The sequence below is a fragment of the Rhyacophila brunnea genome, unplaced genomic scaffold (assembly GCF_057557595.1).
Source record: "Rhyacophila brunnea isolate RB1 unplaced genomic scaffold, BYU_Rbru_1.0 scaffold_19, whole genome shotgun sequence".
Taxonomy (NCBI): Eukaryota; Metazoa; Arthropoda; class Insecta; order Trichoptera; family Rhyacophilidae; genus Rhyacophila; species Rhyacophila brunnea.
The window spans coordinates 27934398-27958171 of NW_028232848.1; the positions used below are offsets into that span (position 1 = coordinate 27934398).

A 23774-nucleotide genomic window follows, 5' to 3' on the forward strand; every position below is an offset into this window, starting at 1 on the left:
AAGAGTGGGAAAGCCCCGGGAGAAGATGGGCTGACTATCGATGTTCTCAAACGGGCCGGGAGGACGGTGAGCGATGTGCTCGCACGTCTGTTCACGTCTTGTCTGCACGAAGAGAACATCCTAGAGTCATGGAAAAATGCCTCCATTATTATTCTCCATAAGAAAGGAGACACTAAAGATCTGAAAAACTATCGACCAATTAGTCTACTGCCAATTCTGTATAAGGTTTTCACGAAAATACTCTCAAACCGTCTCGAAACAGGTCTAGACGAGAACCAACCAAGAGAGCAAGCCGGTGTCAGAAGAGGCTACAGTACTATGGATCATATACAGGTCGTCAGGGAAATCATAGAGCGCTACCAGGAATACAAACTGCCATTATATCTTGGTTTTATAGACTATGAAAAGGCGTTTGATTCCATCAAAAAATTCTCAATTATAGACGCCCTTAGCAACCAAGGAATTTCCAGACGCTACATAAACATATTGAACAGTATACCTATACAGTAATGCCACAGCATGCGTGAAACTCCACAAACGGTCGTGTAAATTCCCCATTAACAAAGGTGTCCGGCAAGGTGATACCATTTCACCTAAACTATTCACCGCTACTCTTGAGGACTTATTTAGGAAACTTGATTGGGAGGAAAAAGGTGTTCCAATTAACGGAGAGCACCTCAGTCACTTGCGCTTTGCAGATGATATTGTTATACTCTCACAAGACCCGAAAGACCTCCAAGGTAGAATGCAAGAACTCGCGGATGTCAGTCAAACGGTCGGTCTATAGATAAATGTCTCAAAGACAAAAGTGATGAGGAACTGTTTTTCGGACCCTGCGATTATCTGTATTTCTGGCACCCAACTCGAGCAAGTCAGCAGCTACATCTATCATGGACAGCAGGTGTCTATAGACGGAAGCATGCACGATAAAATTGCTCGAAGAACAAAGCTGGGATGGAGTGCTTTCGGACGTCTGAATATTATCTTCAAGAGTGACCTACCATTATGTCTTAAGCGTAGGGTGTTCAACCAATGTGTGCTACCCGTGCTCACGTATGGCTGCGAGACGTGGACCCTCAACACGAGAGATGTCCAAAGGCTAAGAGTCACACAGCGAGGCATGGAGAGGTGCATGTTGGGCATCACGCGAAAGGACCGTAAGAGGAACGAATGGGTTAGGAAGCAGACAAGAGTACGCGATGTAATAGACGTTGCCAAACAGCTGAAATGGAGATGGGCGGGGCACATTTCTCGCCAAAAGGACGACCGCTGGACAAATGCCGTCATCCAGTGGTACCCAAGGGGTACGAAACGGCCACAGGGTCGCCCTAAAAGCCGCTGGATTGACGAACTGGTAAAGTTCGGCGGAAATACATGGCAGCGAACGACACAGGACCAAGAGAGTTGGAGAAAGCTTGGGGAGGCCTTCATCCAGCAGTGCATTGGACCCGGCTGATGATGATGATATATATTTTTATTAAATTAAAAATTATATATACGATCTTTTTATGAGTAAAGTTTGCAATTTTATTTATTTAATAATGTATCACACGGATATTATAATATTATATTATCCTGATCTACTAAAATTATGGTAATATATAAAAATATTCATCTATACTAAACTTTTATGCTGAAAAAATATTGTACCTGCTTCAAAATGACAAATTTTGTAATATTGTAATATATTAAAGCACCATAAGTATATCCATTTCAACATTGATTTTCAATATATTCAAATGATTTAAATTGCATATTTTTAAAAACTACATTACTGGATAGGTATATGGTAGCTTTTAACGAATCATCAAACATTAAAAACTGTATTTAAGATAGTTTGTTGAGAAAATCTAATGACCAGATCTTAAGTCTCTAAATATTTTATTTCTTATTGAAGTAATACTTCTTTTGGCGCATTTGGGAAATCAGATCAGACACATAATTTATTTTTTCACACGAAAAAAAACGCACTCGATTGGATTCGAACCACCGATTGTTCGGTTATTAGCCGAACGCACTACCTTTACGCCACAGTATAATACTGCAATCGTGACGATTATATAGTATAATATTATAGTTTAGAATTGTTTCGTTGCTTAGGCAGCGAATTTATTATTATCGGCCATTTGAAATTCCGTACGTAAACAAACTATTAAACGTCATAGTGGCAGTTGTTACTTTAAAAATAAAAACAACGATAAATAATTATATAATTTAGTAATTAAAGTAAGTTAAAGTGTATAAAAGTAAGCTAACGGCGTTCCAATAAGCGGTCCTTTTTTTTGAGTGTGTAATTTAACAAGATAATTAAGAGATAGTCGAAGAATCTATGTTATCACTTTGACTTTTGATAGTCCGCGGTTATGGGGCACCTGGGCTAGTCCCGCATCCCCTTCATCTGTAATTTTATCTGTAGTAGAGGTTGGTAGAAATTTACGTGTGCGATTTTAGTTTTATTATTCCTGGTCCTTGAAGAGGGCCGGGAGAGGTTTATGCCTCTAAATTGCAAGGTTGTTGTTGTAGATTCAATTATATAAGTTAATTTCTCGATCTCAAGCCATCCTCGCGACTAGCACCGCAAGGTTATCACAAGTTTTGTTTTTGTTTTGTTACGCTAAAGAAGTATAACTTCTAACGCGCGTACATAAATGCACACACCGACTTTTTTATACATAATATTTAAAGTATTGTATAGAATTATATTTTATAAATAACAAAATATCAATTTGAGTAACAAATATCATTGTAACATCTTACACTTTTCTGTCAGCTACTCAAAGCATTCCCATACGAAATTGGTAGAAACAATTTTTCGAAGGGCTATCTTTACAGAGAGATCATAAAAACCACTCTCGTTAAATTAATCTAACCTTTTGTTACCGCTGTAATAAATTACGTAGAGTGAATCCCTGTCCCAAAGATAAGTTTTTGTATGAATCATACATGTTTCACTGGACAGAAAACGTGTTAAATGAAGTGGAGATCAAACAGTCCACAACGTTGTGCTTGTCTGGCAAGTCTGTGTTACCACTAAATATTTTATTATACAACTAGAGTATATTTCACCTTTATGGAATTTAAATATGCCAATGTATAATACTAAAATACATTTATAAAAAATGCAAGTTTTCATTCAAATTTCATAGACCAGTGATCACCAAACGGTCGCTTGCGGTGGCATTTTCGGTCGCTCGCGTAGCATATTTTATCATATTTATAAATTTGCCTCTCAAATTTTATTATTGGATTCCGAAATGAAATATTTCTCGAACTCAGTAACAATGTAAAATCTGTATGGCCTTTCGTCCCAACAGAAAAGTATCCAATTTTATTCGAATTGCTCTCAAAATGACGGCATTGTTTTGTTCTATCAATTTATATGGATCAACATTTTCCACTATTAAGGTGGTTAAAAGTAAATATACAAACAGATACACTGATGTATATCTTGATAATTGAATTCAGATGGGAGTGACAAGGTACTCACCGTGAATTAAAAATTTGTGGAGGAAAGTCATTCTTTTCAATAATTATTTTTACTTTTACTCACTTATTTCAAGATACTTTTCAATTAATATTTTGTTTATAAATAAATAATTAAAGTAGGTACCTACGCATTTTATATTTTATTGGAAGTCCAATATCCTCATTTATTTTAAGTAATATAATATTATTATGTATGCTACGATAAAGGACGATGATAAAAAATTAGTAGCTCACCAGAAAATTTCAATTTCTGAAAGTAACTCACATGTAGAGTTGGGTTTCGGAAATTTCCCAACGGGAATTCTCGAGAAATTTTCGAGATTTTATATCCTGACTGTCGAGAATTGCAATTTTTAACATGTCGGGAAATCCCGGATCTCAAGAATCTTTCCTCGGGATTCGGAATTTCTTTATTATCAAATATTAATTGAAAAAAAAAAACGATTTTTATATGAAAAAAGTAGACAGAAAACACAAAATGTTCAAAGACTGATCGGGGTATTTAACACAATTAAGCCAACGTCGACTCAAAATGAGCGCAATTTTTGGAACATTAGTGAACGTACGCGATTGACAGTCTTCTCAGTTTCTCGGGAAATACCCAACTCTACTCACATCCTTTTTAAGTTTGGTGACCACTGACATAGACCATGCATAATTATAATAATCTCAAATTGATTACAATAATTGATTCTTGACTATTATATTATCCAACAAAAACTTCATTCAACATTAGATTATTTTTAATAACATACAGAAATTGTGTTAAGGAAACTATACTAATACTCCAATATAGAATTTGTATCGGACTACCAGCTCCTTTTAGAGCTTATATATCAAGATAATTTCCATTAAGTAGTTATTATAGTAGACAAAAATTAGTATAACAAAATATTTTTATTTTAAAATAAATGCGATGTTTACTCTTCTATAAGCATAAGATATCCTCATTTATAATATTTTTAATTACAAAATATAAAAGTAAATAATTATTTAAATTTGGTGTTTGTCAATATAAAATCGCAAAGTTTGAGCGAATAGCGAATAGTGAAATGCAGAAACTAATATTCCCATTGCATAATAAATATTTAACAGATTGTCTTATATTCTGATCAGTCTATGTTTAATTACCAATTCTTTTAAATACAGCACTCATGATATTCCTTATTTTTCTTTGCATGATATTGCATCAGTGAAAGTCGCACATATTATGCGTTAATTTGATATGAATTATTTTATTTATTTATTTATTAAAAAAAGACACATTGAGCACATTATTAAATTATTAATTCAAGAGGTTCACAACATGATATTTAGAATAAAAAGTACATGTATATAAACTTAGAGAAAAAACACAAACCAAAAAATAATTTTATAGAAAGAAATTAAAGAAAACCACAACAATAGTTAAAAAAAAAGGAAACAATAAAATAGAATTTTAAAAACAAAATACATAATGCATCGCTAAAAATCTCTACATCTCTAGGGAGTGCATTGACCAGATTGTATTACATAATATACCTGTTGCACTATTTTTATTTATTGTTCTGTAAATAGGTACCTTAATATAGTCGTATGCTCTAAACGTGGTGTGGTTATTTTCAGATCAACTTCAGTTTTGGTCAATAGAAATCGCTCTACTGACCTTTTGATAACAACGTATTTTATTTTTTAATATTGTGGACATATCCTTCGTGAAAGTTTTTAATAATTATAATTGTCTTGTCTTGTTTTTATCTATAAGTAACGATGCTGTAAACGTAGAAGTTTTTTCATTAAATAATTTACCAACCACTCAAGTAAAAACCTTGAGTTGGTAGTTTATCCATCAGAATAAAGGGAGGTTAATATCAAATTTCTCTATTACTTAACCAATATAATTATTTTAATTATTTTCTTTTACTGTATCATATTATGTATTATTAAATGACAGCCAGGATATGTTTCCTGTATGTCATTACTCTGAATACAGACGCATTAGTTAACTAAATCAGATATCTTCCATATTTCAGTCAGACGTTCATTTTTACCAGGAATTTTCTTACCAAAAGTCATCCCTTTAATGATAAAATGCAAAAGGTAATACTTCTCAGGTTTCCAAAAATAACATGACTAAAATATGCCAACTTTATAATTAGTACTCATTGAATAAATCGTAATTTTATAGTACTAATACAACAATGTCTCTCTAAAGTGGAGGAAACCGATACAGTTTAATATTTCATAAAAAAACGTGGAATTGGTACTATAAAATTGCATTTTACTTAATTAAAAATAGAATACATTTGTATCATGAATCGACAGTAAAGTTAACACCATAAAAAGGATTAGTACTAAGTCTTTGATATTTTTTTTTGAGAACATCACCTCGATATTAAATTTTTATTAATATTATCCTTCTATACACACATTTTGAAAGTTTTCTAACCATTTTTTCTAAAAGTGTATACAGTTCCATTTTGCATAATAAAAAAATATACATCGTCTTATTTTGATAATTTCGATTTAAATATATTGAAGAAAATATTTTAATCTTTCCCAGTAAATTAAATAAAAAAATAAATACGTCTGTACCATAGTATGCATACTGTTTGTTACGTGAACTAAACTTGCATTCAATATAGATAATATTTGAATATACTCAGCAGGCTTTATATATCTTGCATTTTACGATATGACTGTAACTAAAACGTAAACCAAAACTGGCTCCAAACTCCAGGGCTATGGTGATTAGTTTTTACATTACTATCTTACTAATCTGTACTGTGGTGGAGGCCAATATGCTTCGATTATGCGCTAAACGCTACGCTTAACAAGCCAAAACAGATAAAAGACCTTCAACCTACACACATTTCCCCCTAAGTTACGCAAAACAAAAACTAAACGAAGACACAATAGAGCTATGGAACAACAGATACACAACATGCGCCACAGGATCAATAACGCAGACATTTATTCCAAACATAAACTCTGCCATCACTCTTGTCAGGAACGTAAAAATATTATATGAACTTACAGAGATACTAAGAGGCCACGGAGCAGTAGGAGCCTATCTAAAAAGATGAGGGACGAAGACTGTTATTCATGTGACGGTTACACACCTCAAACTGTGTGCCATGTCATCAACGACTACCCTTTACTAGAAAAGGAGCAATGGACTCTCAGAACTCTATGTAGACAGCATTTAATTATTAAATCATTAAATCGACCTACAAAAATCTTACGAAATACTAAACAACAAAACAACACAAGAACAATACACAAAATATTGAATTCTGGTCATAAACAAAATTAAAGATGTAAATGGATGAACATAAATTAACTGCACATTAATGTAACTTACCCTCCCAACCACCTTGTACAAAAGAGCAAGGGCATTTTTTTAACTTTTTTAAAATTGTCATCAACTTTGTAAACGAATATCTATATTATTATTGTATAAAACTAACTAATTTTGTCACTTTGATGTTGAAACGTATCTATTCTTTTAATGCAAATTAAATGCAGAAAATCACGCAGAATTACTAGCCATATTCCACCTATACCTATAGTGTGGCGCAACAAAAACAGCAACTTCAAATTTGCCGCCATTTTTCAGTTGCCAGACGTATAATATTTATAATGTACAAACATCGTCTATTACATAACCTTTAAAAAACATGCAGGGGTACACTAATGCAGAACACTTTGAAATTATTAAAAATTGTAATAAAAATGGTTTCACCAGCAATGTACTAACTTGTAAAATTCATTCTGACTACGCGCAAAATCATGTGCCATCATTCAATGTAGTGAAGAATTTAATCGAGAAATTCAAAAAAATGGTTCTGTGCAAAACAAGCATACAGCAATTCGTCATCGTCCAGTTTGAAAGAGTGTTGCAAATAAACTATGACTTATACTCGTCATTTGCTATAATTAAACATTTCCAGACGTTCGTTACAACGAATTTTGAAAAAAAAAAGTCAGGCCAGGCCATAAAGCTTTCTGACTATCAACAGCATCGTACGTTCGTGAATTGATACTCCACGTACTGAAAGAAGGTGAGGATTTGTTATATGCAAAGACGCAAAATTGCCAAATATAGGTGACAGAACACCCAAAAGCAATAAATTCAAGAAGTGACGATTTTTCTTAAACATGTCTCTGTTTCATGTGTTTTTTGAGTCGGAAGATTTGGCCCATATTTCTTAAAAGATGAACATGGTCAAGAAGTTTTTGTCAATTGAAATCGATATCGTGACATGATTCTAACTATTTTTGGTATCAATTGAACGATTTGGATAAGAAAAACACCTGGTGCCAGCATAAGCTACTTGTCATACTGCTGATTCATTCGAATACAAACTGTTTTTATAATACAATATTTTTTTTAATACCTATTATAATTTAATATTATTAAGATTATATGTATAATATATATATATTAAAAATGGAAAAATTCATACTTTTAAGAGTTAAACAATGACTTTATTGATTTTAAATTTTAAATTTTGATTCATTTTAAATTGCGCCACCAATTACAATGGTACAATTTTAAAATAAAAAGAAATAGAAAAGAATTTTGAAAAGAAAAATTATATTATAACAAAACTACGCATATGAATTATATTCTTGCCATATATTCTTATGAAAAACAATTGTTTGTTTGAAAACAATATATTGTATAAAAGCCAGTGTTATTAATCTGTGAACACTATTTATTTCATAGAAATCCGTTTCTAACAAGGACGTCGACAATATTGGCAAAAGTTTTAATGGAGACACATGCTACACAAGTAAATAATATCAAGGTTTGTCGCTTAAAACTTTCTCGGGCCTCAAAATGAAAGAGCTGTCATACTTTAACTTCGCTAATAATTATTATTTTGATACGACAGCGACAACGACTTTTTTTATTAAAATTTATTTAATAATAATATGTATGAATTCAACTATATAATACAATTCCATTAGTTGGCAATATGTCGTCAGCGATAATGAATGAAGACACTAATGTAAAAAAAAGTAATGGCAAAAGTTTTAACAAGAAGACCATTGTCGAAGGAAGCCTCCAAGATCTGATCATCCTTTTGAATTTTATTCATCATCTTATCAGCATTTGTGTACCAAATTTCAAGTCTAGTTGTACGTGAAAAAGAAGTAAAAATAGTACGTAAATTTTATTGAATATATTATTATAAACATAAGTAGGTGGGTAGTCCAGAATTGAAATTAATAACGATAAACGGAAATACAAATTATGATAAAAAATACTACAAAAACAAGTTGTAACTGCGTGTGATATTTTCTCTCTCAATACAAACATGCTTTACCCGGTAGATCCTCGACTATTTTACCACGTTTTTCTTAGCTCGTATTCTTGTTTGTCCGGTGGTTGTTTATCCAGTACAAATCTTGCAATCGATTTTTAACTAACTTCCCGACTAGCTAGACATTTGAAACTTTTAGAATATATCAGAACACGATGCCAATGCATTCTTTTAATAATTTTAGCCATATTTAAGCAAAATTGAATTCATTTTCAGTTAATTCTGTTTTGTATGAAAAGTTATTTCGGGAGAAGTCCGTAATCTTATCCACTGTTATTGGTTGCTAAAGGGTTTTGTCTTAGCAACTGAACTATTAATATATACGTGCGTTACCATGGAAATCAAAATGAGATTTCAGTATTCTATATTATTTGTTTGTTTGTTGCAAAATAGCAAAAAAATAATTTGTTTACAATTGCCTCATTTGTCATAAATTATTAATACATAGAATTGTCATGTTTATATGATTCAACAGAAAATTTAAAAACGTGGTATATAAAAAATTCTTTTTATCTTGTAATTATTATTTATATTTCTTACACAATACTAATTATTTTTTGATGTATATTTTCATAACTTATTTATTATTTCTAATATTATATGGCAATTGCTTTATTTTTCTATATGCACAATTAATAGCAATACATTCTTTATATATCGCATATCTAATGGATTCAATAATATTTTAATAAAACTAAGTAGGTTTAAAAAAGTGTTTGTAATCATTCTAAGAAAAGTTTTTGAAAAATACAAAAATTTTAAGCACATATGAAACAAAATATAACTAAAATTTTATGAATGGAAACAGAATATAGCAAAATAATATCACTTACTTCGTTTGAAATATTGTACGCTACTGTCTGAGTTATGGAAGCCTGCGATCAATTTCAAAAGTTCAATGGAATGAAAGTTTACTGTGGAAGCGGGTACAATGATAATTATACACTACGAAAATCTGATAGTGCCTCCAGCGAACGGCTAAAATACGTAAAACGTTATATACAACAACTGGATAAAAATATAATTTTAATTGCCAGCTATTGATTAGAATCGCATGATGTTATATTATATACTTACATAGATCGTTAAAAACTAACTTATTTTATTTTATTTTTTGTTTTTACAATAAATAGTATTGGTTTATTACTATGTAATTTTCAATTACAGTCACACTCGGTTATTACGATCACGGCTATAGCGAAATCTCGGATGTAACGAGAAAACATTCGTTGACATTTTAGTTTATGATTTTATCCATACATTTATTCACTTTTATAACGAGCTACTTATCGGTTATACCGAGCTAAAATATCGTCAAAAATTTTCTTAAAACTGTTAATGTGTCGATCATTTAAAAACATATCAACCCTAAGCAATAAAATCCGACCGGATAGGATGCCGCCAGAATCGGATTACGTTTATTACACTAGTTAAGTGTCTAAGCATCTACCTAATTGGTGTTTTCGCTGACAATATTGAAAAAGTATACACGCATAATATGGTAATAACACAGTATATGGTTGAAATTGCATCTTAAAAATCCAAGGTTTGTATAGTCACTAGCTTCCGACCAGCGCTCATTACAATAAACAACTTCTTTTGTAGTTTATGAATGCCATGCTTGTTTCGGGGGTAAATTCTATTTGTGTATTTTGGTTTAATTTGCGCCTTTTTGTCTTATGTGACCACTCATTTAAAAATATCTATTCTCTGATATAACGAGTAACGCTTCTAACGAGCAAATTCAGTCGGTCCCATTTTCCTCGTAATAACCAAGTTTGACTGTATATACTTCTGGCACTGCAGAATTTTCAGATATATAGCCAATTGCTTGGTCGTTCTGCCGGTATCTCTATCCCATGTCTTTTTATTTTAGTCAGCCATACTTAACCTCTCGTTTGACTTTTTCGCCATCTCGACCAAACGGCCAAGTACATATTAAAGTTTTCTATAAACCTTATGGGTTAGATCCATCGCATCTAACAACATGGCCAGCCCATCTGAGTGCTTGCGCCCTCAAAACATTGAATATATTGGGCTAAAAATATAGAAATAATAACGTAACCTATGTACCAAATATGTGACAAATTCACATTTTTTTTTTGTAAGTTTATCTTTGACTTAAAAAAAATCTTTTTAATGTTTTCAGATACACATTTATTAATTAATACAGTTGAAATTGTAAATTATAAAAAAAAAATCTTAAATTGCAAGCTTCGTATTTTCCCGCTAGGTTCTCTGTTGGCATAAAGCATCCCCCTTAACAGCCATATACATGATCGCTTGTTCCTATCGTTCCTATTGAACAATTATAAATACTGCACGGTTGTTTATACCTACGCGTATCCTTTGAAGTTAGCTTAGTATCTCTATTTTTATTTAACATATAGGTACCATTGATTGTTTTGTTAACGTGTACATTCAAGTATATATGAATACGTGTATAAATAATCAATACTGATAATAACTAATATGTTTGTTTTTTTGTTACAGTCAAAAAAGCCCATTACGTTGGACCTCAAGGTGAGTTTTGAATATAATTATAATAGAATTTTAATATATTAAGAAAAAAAGAATAATTGTTAACAACAAACTGAGATACATAGCCATGGAAATAATGATGTCCCTATAATATTATTTAATTTATTGATTAACCTACAGCTCAATACCAATTTTGTGGTGATGGTGGTGACCGATATTTTTGTATTATTGAATGAATATTATTACCTATGTATTTACAGTCAATTTATTCGTCGTTAACAATTATGCAGAGTTAACTTCAACACTTTTAACTGTAGTACATAGTTTTTATTTTAGTCCTATGGAAGTTCCTACTAAAAGCCAGTAGTATTATAGTATGAGGCTTAGGCCAAATATCTAAAACCGCGTAAATGTTTAACGTTAAACAAAGGATTACGAATGAAAGTTAGAAAGCTGAATAACAATATAACAATCATTTATTATTCAGTTGTAACAGTAAATGGATATATTGTTATGACAGACTGTATCTACCTGTCGAATTAAAAATTCATATTCTATGCTTTCATGTCATGGAATACTGAATTGTGTTTTGAATTAAAAGTTTTACATTAAGATTTAAGGGGGATTACCGAAATTAAATTTCAACAAATAATACAAACTGGAAAATATAATTTTACTCTTGTCCTATCAGATTGTTATATAACACGTTAATATGTTTGTTTTCCGTAATACTTTATACATTTTTAATTGCAATAAATTCTTATACCCCGTTTACACGTATGGATTTATTAGTATTATCGCGGCCATAACAAGAAAATGTATGGGTAAACATGTATTATCCTGCATGCATGCGTGTATGAATCAAAAAAGTTTGGAAGATTCTGAATTTGCATGCGGTAGTAGGGATTTTTTTGATCTGCGCCTGCGCAGTAGAACGATAGTGGCAAAAATGCTGGCAAAAAAACCAACTATACTCATTTTGAGGTTAACCGATTTTCCCTATCTGTCAAATAGTACCATAAAATGACAACATCGCATCTCACTTACTCTTGAGGAATGAGATTGGAAAGACAGTCATCACTTTTGCGTGTAAACAGTTATTGTCACGATAGTTTAAAATATGCACTATTGCTGCCAGTAAATCCATGCACGTGTACAGGCGCTATTAAAATGAGTGTTATTGAATCAATAACACTGACGTATTACAATCATATAGATTACAGTGGAAAAGCAATGACATTAATATGGACGAAGCATCTGGAAAAAAAATGATAATCACTTTTTTGTCAGGTCTGCCGAATGGCATTATCTGTTCTAACGCCATTACAATAAAGGTGATATTGCTATAAATTCCCAATGCTTTTTGTTGGGTCTGCCGAATGGTTTGGTTCAAACGGGTTCACTCAAATGAACATTGACACTAGAAACACTGGTATAACGCCATTACAATAAAGGTGATATTGCTATAAATTCACCATGCGTGATATCGCATAGTGGAAATTTCGTGACGCCTACCTATACATGTGCGAATATCGCTATGTACAAATTTACTTGCTAGCTACTTATTGAGTGAGTTGTCCATTAATAATGTCATTGTGGAAAAGGCTTATTAGAGATTGTGAAACTGATTTTTTTAAATTATAAATAACCATGTCCTTGCTTTTTTGAACAATCGCAAACACCCAGGCTTTGAGAGAAACCTCCTTTGTGTCGTCACCGGGATCGAACCCAGAACTCTCGTGAATGTTATGATAATGTATTAATGATGTTTATAATTAAGTATAAGTATTAGTAAAAATAATTATGATTTACGATAATAATTACAGATATAATAAAAATATGAGGTTCACTTATTTACTTTTCGAGATAACGCAACTTAAATATTGCATCAGTGCGCATCGTCTTCATTGGTAACGGGATGGCTATACCAGTACCCTATTAGTATGATAATAAAATAATAGCGTGAACGGAGGTAAAAGTCATATAATTCATTATCGCAATATTACTAGAAAAATACTGAAGTATTGTAACAATAAAATCATTTATTTTACTTCATTCCTGGCTTTCATATAAATTAAAACAAACATAATATAAACTTACTTTTCAATTGTCTATTTTCATAGAATTTACGGTAACATAAGTTTGCGTTGTATTATGCCTAATTAAGTATTTATAATACATTGTTATTACATCACGTTGGATTGATATGCTCTGAAATCCTCTTAAACGATCAAATATTCAAAATAAATACCCCACTTTACCTTTGAAATACATTATTTACGATTGAAAAGGGTAACACGTCACAATTAGAATAGATAAAGTAATTCCTTTTCGTGACAAATGTGTATCTTTAAAATATTAATTGTTATTTAGGTGTTAATAATATTTTTTCAATGTGTACTGAACGATTTCAGATTGTTATACATACGCTTATTATTATTTTGAAAAACCGCAGAAATATGCCATGCAAATTAATTTAATAACTATGTTATCCCAGGTAATATCATTTTACCAAAAAAGGTACCGTGAATATAATGATATTTTTGTAATTGGTACCTACATAGATTTAAAATGTAAAAAAATAGACCATTAAAATTTTTGTCCGTTCTGAGAACTTTGTGAGCCGATATGAAATTAAAAAATCATAAAACAAAGAAAAGTTTGTCGTTAAAAAAATATTCAGTAAAATATTTATTAATCGTTTTAATTAGTGGAAAAGTTTGTTAAGCAAGTCTATATCGCAGAAAACTTTTTCTATATAATTATAATGTTTTAATAATACAGTAAAATTTTCATTACATAATAATTAATAAAACAGAATTAAATAATGATAATATAGATAATATATTAACTAATTCTTATTTTTTTTTGCAAATAATAAAAAAAAACAATATTATACTTAGGTATTAAATTACTCACTATATAAATGTTTGTATTGAAGCAAAGTGCAGTTAAGTAGGCAGTAATGTAGTGCTACTAATAACATAATATGTAGTAATATATATATATATATATATAATTGAATATTATATACTTAACTGGTAATGTACGTGTACATGTATACCAAAACATACAATTTAAATAAGAGAATGTTTCAACTACAAACTTACTATAAATGTGCATTTTTGAAGACATTCATCGTAACATTATTTAATATTTCATCACTAAGGTATAGTTTATTAAATTTAATTATTTCGAATATTATTATATAATATTTAAATAAAAACAATTTAGTTATATACTTATATCGAATCTGGATATTGTCGTAAGTGGTGATATATTTTTTTTAAATAATATATACATTATATTTAAATATTATTATGTATGTATGTGTACAAAAGAAATAAGGAATCAAGTCTAAAATCTTAAAAAATGAAATATATTAGTTGGTATTCCAAAATGATCATATAATATGCTTTTTTTTATTAGTACATTTCACATAGAAACAAACAAGTTCCCATATAAGGTTGTCCGAAATTAAATCTATCTTTAATTATTTTATTTCACCATGTCTTTTACCCAATTGCTGGAAATAATGATCACCAAAAATAAATCATAAGTTCAGTAATTTTCAGGAAACGTAGTGTAGTGGATTACCATTTCCCTTACACCACAGTACTGTAGCCAGTGACGTTGTTACAACTATGCCCATAAAATTATATAATTGAGCTATTAATGACTCATCTACTTCAGAATATTACTGATTGGTGCTGTTTTATTTTTCCTGTCTAGATTTATATGGTATTTAGTCTTTCATTTTTGAGTCACTTATCCGCCAAAAGCCGTTGGTTCTCCCAGAGATCGGGTATGTGAACTACGACTACTGGTATTGAAGATTTGTTTGTCACTGAGACTCACAAACACCTAGTTAAATCAGTGTTTCCTACCCAAGTATCCATTAGACTATGTCCGATCCTTATAAGATCATATTATGAGCCTCCGACAGATTTTTGTTTTTACGAGAAATGTATAGGTCTATACTCTTGACATCCATTTCTCGTAAAAACAAAAATCTGTCAATTCAAACCTCCACTCTGTGGAGGCCCATATGATCCTATTAGGATCGGACATGGTCGAAAGAATACTCTTGACTCGAAACACAAATTGAAAAACAATATATGTTTATGCCAGACCCAAGGTACGAATCTGAGACCCACGACACTATAAGCTAACGCGTAAGCAGCTCGGCGTTTGTGGGCAAAAGTATATTGCATTTAATAAAATGCCTCCGAATTATATTGTTAGATATCTCTATGTACACTTAATTTTGCCACACTGATACGTACAGTAATTTTGAATTCTTTTATTAAGTATATTCGGAAAGAATTAAAATTGTAAAATTAATTAAAACTAATTTTTAAATAATATAGACACAAATTAAAGGAAATATCTAAAGTTGGTTGATGTTATTGTGTAGATATCCAAAAAAGGTATTGGATAAAAGTAAAATGTAGAAAAATATTTATTTAGGATTTTAGTTAATTAAACTGTTGTATCTTCTGTCATCGGAAATATTGTTGTTATCTCATGAAAGCACGAATATAATAATTAATATTGAAAGCAAAATAAGCGAGGCTTAGAATTAATATTAATTATTTACTTGATAGATAATAAATAATAATCTCCCGGAACTGAAGTAATATTTCAGATACGAATATTCATTAGTCACTTCACAGTATTTTATTAGCAAATCTTACCGTTATTTTTCAAAGTAAATAATATTTTTATAGCAATATTATTTTTCGCGACATCTGTTACCTCACATTTGAATGTCCAAAGAGCTTGACGTCAGTATGGTTGAAAATATTTGTCCCGAGAAGTTCAGCTTAATAACCACGTAAAACTGTTTACACAATGCGGTTTGTTTGCGCGACGGACTTATAAATCATAATATGAATCTTATCACAACATACAAACAATACAATATAATTTTAACGTTTGTATTGCAGGTAAGGTCACCTAGAAAGATAAACAACAATAATTACTTAATGTTTTTGTTTGTTCATACATACATTATTATGGTATTATTCTCATCAACTGTAAATTAGATTAATTGAAAAAAGGGCATTTAAAAGATCAGGAAATTATTATTCAAAATATTATATTATTTGTGTTAGTAGAGGAATCTGTTGTACATTGGACCTGTTTTCTGTGTGTGGTTTTTTAAAATATATGTATTGATTTTATAAAAGAATAACCATAGTTATTATTACTATAATAATTAATTCTTGACCACTTTTTTCTTGGCTTATGAATATTATTGTTATTGGAAATATAAAATCCTTAATAATATTATGATATTTAAAATATAATAAAAAAAATGTTCATTGGACATTTATTTAGTTACAAATATAGCGATTATTTTATAGAGGATTTAATAAATATACAAGTTAACCAAAAATTGTATTTTTAGAAATACTATAATCTGATTTCAATACAGCAAAATAGAGTAAATTAGATAGCTATAGGTTTATAGGTAGTAAAATATTTTTTGCAATTTTGAGAAAGATAGCATTCTTGGTAATTACTATATAAAAAATGGATCGTATTAATCGATTCTTGATAATCTTATTTTATTTATCAAATACATGCTTACGTTGATGAGTTATTAATGATTATAGTAAATTTACGGAGCTATATAATATGGTATTGCTGATCAAAATGAAATTAAAATGGCCAATTACTGTAACAAGACCAGTAACTATACAGTTCACCTTACAATTAGTATTATACATTGAAATTAATTATTTCGATATCTAAATTAATATATTTGTATTGTGTATGTATATACATTTGATGTTATACATAAAAATAGTAGCCTTGAAGTTTAGTCAAAGTTTGATACGTCATATATATATGAGAAGTATGAACATAAAGAAATCGTCGAAAAAATATGTTATATGGAATATAGAAATATATTATATGGTTATGCTTTTACCGTGTCTGCGCAGTTGGAGCTCGCGGTATTTTTTATTCAGGGGTAGTAGTTATGAAATCCTAAGGGATAGAATATTTACCAGATGGAAAAACACTTCTGAGTTCCAGTAATTTATAACTTAGGAAATACGTTGAATGTATGAAGAGTACAGTTTGGTATTATATTATGTTTAATAGCAGCATTAAGTAAAATTAATGGCATCGGAAATATTTAAAATTATTTTCATATTATGTAAAATCTTAATAGACATAATATATTATGTTATTTAAATCGATACCGACGTGCCTGAAAGAGTATAAGTAATTACTTATAAAACAAAATAAAATACCTCCATGTCTAAATGAAAAACTATTCTCACGTTTATAATAGTAATAATAAAATTTATTTTTAACAACTTAAATTTTACTGATTTTGCAATAAGAAAATATATCATTATTTGATCACGAAATTTTAATTTTAACTGTTAGTAAAGGTAATTTTTATTCTTATACGTATTATTTTCACACAGCATCTTAAAAATAAATAACCTATAAATTAATGAGAATGCGTCGTCCTCATTCTTTCGTAAAACAGTATAGCATATTAAATATAAGTGGACAATAAACTGTACTGTGTAAAAATAATATAACATTAATAGCAAAAATTTTAACTTAGCGTTAAGTTCCTTAGAGCCTTGTTTTCTGATGTTTTTACTTAAATATTGCTACATACATGATACATTTCGTTTGGCTTAAAATTAATTTGAGCAAAACTGTACTTGATATGTTTTCCATTGTGCATTGTCTATGATCTGATGTATTCTGCTACAACTAACATATTATTATATAAGTCAATAGTCAAAATAGCTGTAATCTATAAAACGATATTTTGTAAAATATTAAAATAATTACATTATCATCACATCAGAGCTATTTTACAGGCACCCAATAATGACAAACTCTTTACAACATGTTAGTTATATAATATAAAAGTTTTTAACAGTTATTTTGTAATACTAACTTTTATTGAATAAAGTTTAAAATCTATCTATCTTCATTACAGTGGCGAAGGGTGGAGGTAGGTTGTTAAGATCTGCCATAAATAGTGCACATTAAACTTTGTTAGTCATACATATTTGTTTTTATCAAACTTAAGACTGCAATTTATAGATGTTGTAGATTAGTTTTTAAAAATCAATTAAACCCTGCCTTAACCAAACCACAATAGATTTGGTATAAATTTTGGTGATCCGACAAAATTGTGCACACTTTTTCATTCACACTTATTTGTTTTCGTTGAATTAGAAATACATAATATTACACATGTTGTTGGTTATTTTTTTAAATTCATTAAGCCCTGCCTGACCAAACTATAATAGAAAAAATATTATTTTATCTATAAAATATCTAAAATTATATATGATTTATTGGCATAATTTTAGATATTTGGAGTATTTTTTGACTATTTTTCTTTTTTTATTTGATTTATTCTATTATGGTTTGGTTTTTGCATGCTTTAATTGAATTTTAAAAACTAGCGAACACCATCAGTAAATTGTAGTCTTAGTTCAGTGAAAACAAATACGTATGACTGAAAAAGTTTAGTGTGCACTATTTATGGCAGACCTTAATAGCCTACCTCCACTTTTCTCCACTGCTTCATTATAATCTTAAAATCCCAAAATTAATGTATATATTAAATTGTTTCGTGTATATATATATAATATAAATATTGTATTATTTCAGCGGCCCAGTTCAACACATACGTCACACTAAAGCTGCAAAATGTAAAGTCTACAACAGTTACTGTGAAAGGAGCAGAGCCATGCTGGGAACAAGATTTTCTTTTGTAAGTACAAATAAATTACTTGGATTATTCAAATATTTTGTAAGCAAAACATAATTTCGGCTAATGATAATTTCAGTAATTTGTTTCGGCTTTGAAACTCCACAATAACAGACGGAAGTAGTCGTTTAAATATAATTCATAAAACTTACAAATATTTAGCCTTAATTTAATATCTTAGCAAATGAGGCGACATGAAAAGAAATCAATCCAGCTTCCTTGAATTTCTATATAAGCAACCCAACGCCATACGCAATACCGACTTAGAATGTTTTTGCATTAATCTTCGTTAAGCTACAAATTATCTAATTTTTTTTGACATAAAAACTTTTTTTTTTTTTTTTGTGATTTTACCGAGGCTTTGACTGCGACTCGCTATCATATCGCCTCTTCTCTTCTAGAAGGGGATCCGTCGATCAGGTCCTCACTCCTATTCTGTTAAATAACTTTACAATTTTGCCTAGCTCTTCCGTCTTACCCACCGCCAGGACACCCTTCAATTCGTCGACATTCTCATAGATATCTGCAATTCGCAGCTGTACTCTGTGAATTTCATATTTGGGGCATTGCAGTGCTATATGTACAATGTCCTCTAAAACATGACATTCATCGCAGAGCTGCGATTCGCTTCTTCCCATGAGGACATCAAATCTTTTGCCCATGGTGTGCCCTGTTCTTAGCCTCAGTATTAACTTAAGCTCATTCCTCGTCAAAGAAGACTCTACAAACCAGGGCACCTCTCGTGGTGATGGTAGAATTGACTTACTCCATTTCCCTTTTTCTAATGATGCCCTATGGTGAAAATCTATCCACATACTATGGCACATTTTTTTATAGCCTCATTCCAGTCCAGGTTTTCTGGTATCCACTGATGTGGTACCCCTGAATGGCCGGCTTCCTTTGCCAGATCATCTGCCCTTTCATTTCCCTCAATGCCCATGTGCGATGGGATCCATTGAAGGCATAGATCTCCTCCTCTATTTTTCTTGGCGTCGATCTGGTCAAGGATGTGGTATGCTATGGTTTTACTGTTATGTGAGCGAGTTTCTGCGGCAAGATGTTGTAAAGCGCTTTTGGAGTCTGTTAAAATGACAGCGGATTGCGCCGAGAAATCATCGCTTAAAGTGTATTTAATTGCTTCGTTTATCGCGATGAGTTCCGCCGTCATTATTGGTATTGCTGGGTTTAGCTTCCAGCTCTTGTTTATACCTACTTCTGGTATCACAAGAGCTGCTCCTGCTCTATTCTGATCTTTGGATCCATCTGTATAAAGGTGGCTCCATCCTGCGTACCTCTCTGTCAGCATTTTTTCGACAAGCTCTCTTGCTTTATCGGATACTATGCTCCGTTTTGGTTTGTCTATTCCTTTGACCTCTAGTTGGATAACAGAGCTGAGGTCGTAGGTACCAACTGGCCTCCTCAGCGAATACATACCTAGGCATTTTGTATTTAATACCTCCCAACTTTCTGTGGCTTTAAGGATTCCTACCAGTAGTGGGAGCTTTCTTTTCTCATAGTATGTATTGCTTTCAACGAGCTCGTATAGGAGTTTCACCTGTGCCAATAAGGGGTTATCTATTATAGATTTTCACTTCATCCATGTCTTGGTAGCCAGTGCCCATCTCCTGACATTCAGTGGAGGTACGCTGAGTTCCGCTTGTAGCACGTGAATGGGCGTTGTCCTGATAAATCCTCCACATATTCTTAATGCTTTGGACTGGATACGATCTAGCCTCACCGAATTAGTTTCGGCAGCGGAGTGGTAAAACATGCTCCCGTTATCTAATCGGCTTCTAATAAGTGCCGTGTATAACCTTCTCATATGAATGGGGTGTACGCCCCACCCACCTTCCGCCAGTACTTTGAGTATGTTCAGAGGTTGTGTCAGGCTATTCGCGCAATGACTAATATGATGCTTCCACGTTAGTCTATAGTCCAGGTTCATACCTAAAAATTTATAAGTGTCTACTCTTTCTATTATAGTGCCGTCGATTTTTAAGTTAAGCTGGTTTTGTCTCTTGCCTCTGGCAAAAAGTACCACCTTAGTTTTGCTGGGAGCTAGTTTGAGGCCTCGCGTTTCCAATAATAATTTTATTTCGTCAAGACTCTTCTGCATTAACCTTTGACATTCATCTACTCTTTTTCCCGAACAAAAAAGTGCAAAATCATCTGCATATTGTACAATGTTGACCCTTGTTATTAACTTTAATATGTCAGTTGTAAGAATGTTGAATAGTAATGGGGATAGGGGGTCTCCTTGCGAAAGGCCTCTTGAGCATACCGTACTCTTCTTTTCATTATTAATGCACATGGTGATTTTTCTTTCATTTAAATACTGCTTAAGATATTTAGTGATCTTCCCACCGATTCCCCATTCATTAAACACCCTTGACACTTCTTTCACATGCACATTATTATACGCATCCTGTATGTCCAGGAATGTTGTCAGAGTTACTTCGTTTTTGACCTGTGCTGCATTGATGTCTAGTACTAGGTTGCCTATGTTCTCCAGAGTCGACTTTTGCCTTCTGAATCCCGTAGTATTGTGATGAAATAGTTGTTTTTTCTCTGCAAACCATTTGATTCTTCTTGCAATCATCTGGTTGAACGTTTTGCACATGCATGATATGAGTGCAATTGGTCTGACTGACGACACTAGGGTAGGGTCTCGCCCTGGTTTTAAGATTGGGATAATCATCGTTTCCTTCCATTGCCTAGGGAATTTTCCGGTTTCCATGATTAAGTTGAATATCTCCACTAGTTTATTTTTTCCGGTCTCTGGCAGCTGAGCGATCATGGAATATGAAACTTCGTCCATGCCGGGGGCAGTGTCTTTATTTTTGGTTACTGATCTTAGTTCCGCCACTGTAAGAATTTCATTCATTGTATCATTAGGATTATATGTTTCCTGTTCTGCAATTTCTTCCTTCGTTTCGTCACTTTTACTTGCTAGTTGTTCAAGGAGGAGTGACGCCATGCTTTCATCCAGTTGATTTTTGAATTTGTTTCCCGATTTGCCCTTCATCCAACTCATTTTTCTCAACATTTCTGAGTAGGAAGTCTCCGAGTTGACGGAGTCACAAAATGCTTTCCAACTTTCTCTTTTGGCTTTTAGGATTACTTTTCGAGTTGTGGCTTGCTTTTTCTTTAGTTCTAGGTAGTTTTCTGTTGAACTGATTTTTTTGAAGCGAGTATAGGCAAGCCTTCTCTCAGCGATTGCCTTTGATAATTCGGAGTTCCACCATGGTTTTGGTCTAAAGTTTGGGTGACTGCATACTTTGAGTCTCGGAATGCTTGAATTTGCCCCATTATTCAATATTGCCTCCAATTTATCATACTCTACTTGTACATCTCTGGTAGGTTCTGTAAGTCTGTCTATGTCATTTGAGATGATTTCTCGATATTGTTGCCAGTTTGCTTTAGGGTAATTTCTTCTTGGGATAATTTCTGTTTGGCATTGATTTTCCACAAACTCGATGATAATGGGTAAGTGGTCACTGCCCATAGTATCGGAGTCTATTTTCCAATCGGTTTCCAGTACCAGCTCATTGGAGATAAATGTTATATCCGGTGCCGCTCCTCTCTGATTTGGAGGGGCGACCCTGGTACTTTGTCCATTGTTAATCGCTACTAAGTCAGAGTCAAGACATACGTCAGCGACATCCTCTCCTCTTGCGTCTCGAAGTATATGATCCCACATTGGGTGGTGTGCATTGAAATCCCCACCCATAATTGATCCCTCTCCCATTTGATCGAAGAGCCTGCTCCATGCGTTTTTCCGAATGGTAACATTGGGTTTACAATATATTGCTGTCACTGTTTTTAGTTTTTGTGTCCCTCTGATTTCGACTTGACATGCCTCCAGTTCAGTTGGAAGGCCTTGTAGGGTCTTTTCTTTAGACGCCAGTGTTTTATGCACCAGAATCGCTATTCCTCCGTAACCATCCCCTCTGTCTTTTCTATACATCGTGTAATCATTGAATTTCAGATAGTCTAATTCAGACCTCAGCCAAGTCTCTGAGATTAATGCTATTGAAATTTTTTGTCTTATTAAGTAGAGTTCTATATCATCCTTCTTTTGCTTCATACTTCTGGCATTCCATTGTAAAATCTTAATTTGTATTTTATTATCCATTTTGCTGCAGAACCTCCCCTAGAATTTCCCCTAAGTTTCCTTCTTTGAAGTGTTTGCATACCCAGTCCACTGCTTTAATTATTAGTTGTTTAATGATCTGCTGCCAGTCTCCCCCTTTCAGCAAGACTTTCATAATTTCTCCCATCGCGTTAACCTCTGTCTTCCCCTTTGAATTTTTCTTATTTTTTGTAGGCTTTACGCTACTACCTGTAGCTATTATTGTTGAGCCTGAAGCTTCTACCGCCGCTTCTTCTTTCTTTTTGATTTCCTTAGTTTTTTGAATTGTTTCGCTTTCATCTCTTCCTACGATTTTTTTTTGTTTTAATATGTCCGCATAGCTATTATTTAACATATTTTTTTTTGCTTCCTTGAAAGGTATGTTCATTTTTTTCATTGCTTCTTTGCAATTCTTTTCCTCTTGCCACTTTGGGCATTTTTGGCTGTTTGCCGCGTGGTTGCCTTTGCAATTGATGCACGTAATTTCCTCATTTTTTTCGCAGGTTTTGTGGTTTTCACCACACTTAGGGCACGTTTCTACTGTACGTCCGCAATTGTTCGCGATATGCCCATATCGCCAGCATTTGTAGCATTGCATAAC

General features: G+C 32.1%; 1 protein-coding gene across 1 annotated transcript in view; it reads left to right on the forward strand.

Moving 5' to 3' along the window:
- LOC147072883 (phorbol ester/diacylglycerol-binding protein unc-13-like) overlaps window positions 1–23774 on the forward strand; it is a 211580-nt gene that overhangs the window by 7514 nt on the left and 180292 nt on the right. The window contains exons 2-3 of the mRNA XM_085945790.1: window positions 11292–11321; window positions 18942–19044. Of these exons, the coding sequence (XP_085801916.1) occupies window positions 11292–11321; window positions 18942–19044 (133 nt within the window). The remainder of the gene's footprint in view (window positions 1–11291; window positions 11322–18941; window positions 19045–23774) is intronic.